Source organism: Oratosquilla oratoria, chromosome 25, assembly GCF_046742065.1.
Source record: "Oratosquilla oratoria isolate Oo_2021 chromosome 25, ASM4674206v1, whole genome shotgun sequence".
Lineage (NCBI taxonomy): Eukaryota > Metazoa > Arthropoda > Malacostraca > Stomatopoda > Squillidae > Oratosquilla > Oratosquilla oratoria.
Genome location: NC_134801.1, coordinates 27,451,019 through 27,453,518, shown reverse-complemented (window position 1 = coordinate 27,453,518; position 2,500 = coordinate 27,451,019). Strand labels below are relative to the sequence as shown.

The window sequence follows — 2,500 nt, the reverse complement described above, 5'->3', positions numbered from 1 at the left end:
CCTTGGCGACAAGAGCACCGTGTGTGTAGACATGACCTCCGCGGGCAAGATGCTCATCGAAGACGTGTTCCACTTCTACCGCACGGCAACATCCTCGCTCTTGCTCAACCTTGTCAAACTGGGTTTCGACTGCGAGATCAAGAGGTTTGTGGAAGACCGTTATATACTCGATGTGAATAGCGTCTTCTACCGCGTACTCAAGCAGATGAAACACTTGCGCTGGGTGACCATCACGTGTATATGCGACACCGAGATCATGAGCATCCTCGGCAAAAACTGCCCGTCTCTTGAGTACCTGGATGTTTCCAGCTCCTGGAACGTCACTGACGAGAGTGTCTTCGATCTGCTAATGCCCAAGCAGGGCGACCTCAAGAACAAGGCCCTGGAAGAGTTGAGGGACTACCAGGCGCCCATCAACAAGTGCTGTGGGTCCCTGGTCGTGGTCAACCTGAGCGGCACAAACATCACGCAGCACAGTGTTATCTTGCTCCTCCGACTGGCGCCGCGACTCACGTCCTTCGGCGGATTCCTCGACGAGGGCTCGGTCAGTTTCGGCGTCTCGTTCTTGCAGCCACAGGAGGGCATCAAGAACTTCAACCTGACCAGCCTCTACGATTCAACAGTGGAACCTGAACACGCGTCGCTACTGGCCCACGCCTGCCCTGGCATCAACACAGTCTCGACAAGGATCATTTCCCTTCCCTCTCTCCATTTCCTTCCTTCCATTACTTCCCTGAGTGTCGACTGTGACTTCCAATCGTTCACAGATGACATTTACAACTACCTCGAAGTTCGTGGAGAATCGCTCAAGGAGCTCAATCTGAAAGACTGCATCCACTGTGTTTTGGACGTAGCGTGGATTGCGAGATTCATGCCGAATCTGGTTCGTCTGGAAGCCAAGTTGGACTACGATGAAGACATAGACATGCCTGTGTGGCGCTTCCTTCGCGTAGCCAACGTCCTCGTCCAGTCCTCCAAATGCCTCTACAATTTCCTAACGCACACCCCTGTCCTTGCCGAGCTCAAGGTCGACTTCGATGGTTTGCCGTACAGCGAGACCTACACGAGCATCGACGATAAGTTCCTCACTCGGGTGCTGTGCGACGACGGGTTAGGTGCCCTTCAGCGCCTGGAGCTCGGGAAGTGCGCACTTGGCCGGGAGGGACTCGACGCCCTCCTCCTCCACTGCACAAACCTCCACTACATTGCAACGCTCATTGAGTGGGAAAAGCTTTTACCTGTCGACGTAGAAGATATTAGAACGGAAACTTACCTCAACAACTGGAAATTGCAACTCGTGGTGAGGAACCCTTGGTATGATGGATAGCACAGGTGGGGACAGGGTGGGGGATGGCTCGGGGTGAGGTGGAGGTGTTACAAGCGAGTGAAAGGTGTGGTACAATAAAAAACTAAAGTAAAACTTTGATGAACTGTCCGTATCTATTGTTTTGCACTCTACCATGAATAGAAATTAAAATGGTCACAAATCAATATACAGCGAGAGGAAAAAATAGATATATAAATAAGCAAATTAATAAATGAGCAAATTAATGAACAAATAAGTTAATAAAAATATAGAATGGTATACCCTGAAATTCAACTATTGCTCTTTCTTACAACTGTATCCGCCGGTGATGGGATTGGCCGCCTTTTCATTGGGAATTTCATCGTACATATATATATATATATATATATATATATATATATATATATATATATATATATATATATACTATATATATACACTATATATATGTATATATATATACACTATATATATATATATATATATATATACAGTAAAAGCCCTCTTATCCGGCATTCAGGTATCCGGCAACTTCAAGTATCAGGCATATTTTTTCCGAGCATTAAAATCTATAAAATTCTATATGAAATCAATACAAATCGATAACATTTCCCGCACGAGGCTTTAATTGTTCCCGCCGTCACCAGAACGCACCACAGTCTGGGTCAGTTTCGCGAAACCCTCCACAGCCCACTGCCCACGCTGTTCAGCCTCACAAGTGCCACGTTTCTGTTTGTCTCAGCTCAGTTCAGCTACATTCTTCCTCAAGTGTTCCCCTGTAAACTTTCATCATGCCCAAAGTTGATAAACGGAAACGTGTTGTGGCTACACTTAGGCAGAAGGTGGACATTTGCAAACGTTTAGAGAAAGGGGAAAACAGAAAAATACTCGTGGATGAATTCGGCATAGGCTCATCAACCATCTACGATATTAAGGCCCAATCAAAGAAGTCACGTGAGTTTATGAAGGGGACAGATACCCCCAAAAGCTGCTGAAAACCGTCACACTTTACAATATCAGCGTGGGGACATGATTGACAAAGTGTTGTACGAGTGGTTTTAGTAACCCCTTCACAAAAGTACAGAGAGTATAGTGATGAATTGTATGTTGGCGAGTGAAGTGGTGACGCCGCAATCATGTGATGCTTTGTTTATGTTACGGTATGTGATACTATATGTTAAGTGACATTAAAAG

The 2,500-nt window shown here is 46.0% G+C and overlaps 1 protein-coding gene across 3 annotated transcripts in view; it reads left to right on the top strand.

The window, feature by feature from the left end:
• The window catches only part of LOC143038880 (uncharacterized), a 47,580-nt gene that overhangs the window by 32,004 nt on the left and 13,076 nt on the right, over positions 1-2,500 (top strand). For all 3 annotated transcript variants that reach the window (XM_076208551.1, XM_076208549.1, XM_076208550.1), the window contains exon 2: positions 1-1,300. This exon is cut by the window's left edge and continues 445 nt beyond it. In XM_076208551.1, the coding sequence (XP_076064666.1) occupies positions 1-1,300 (1,300 nt within the window). The remainder of the gene's footprint in view (positions 1,301-2,500) is intronic.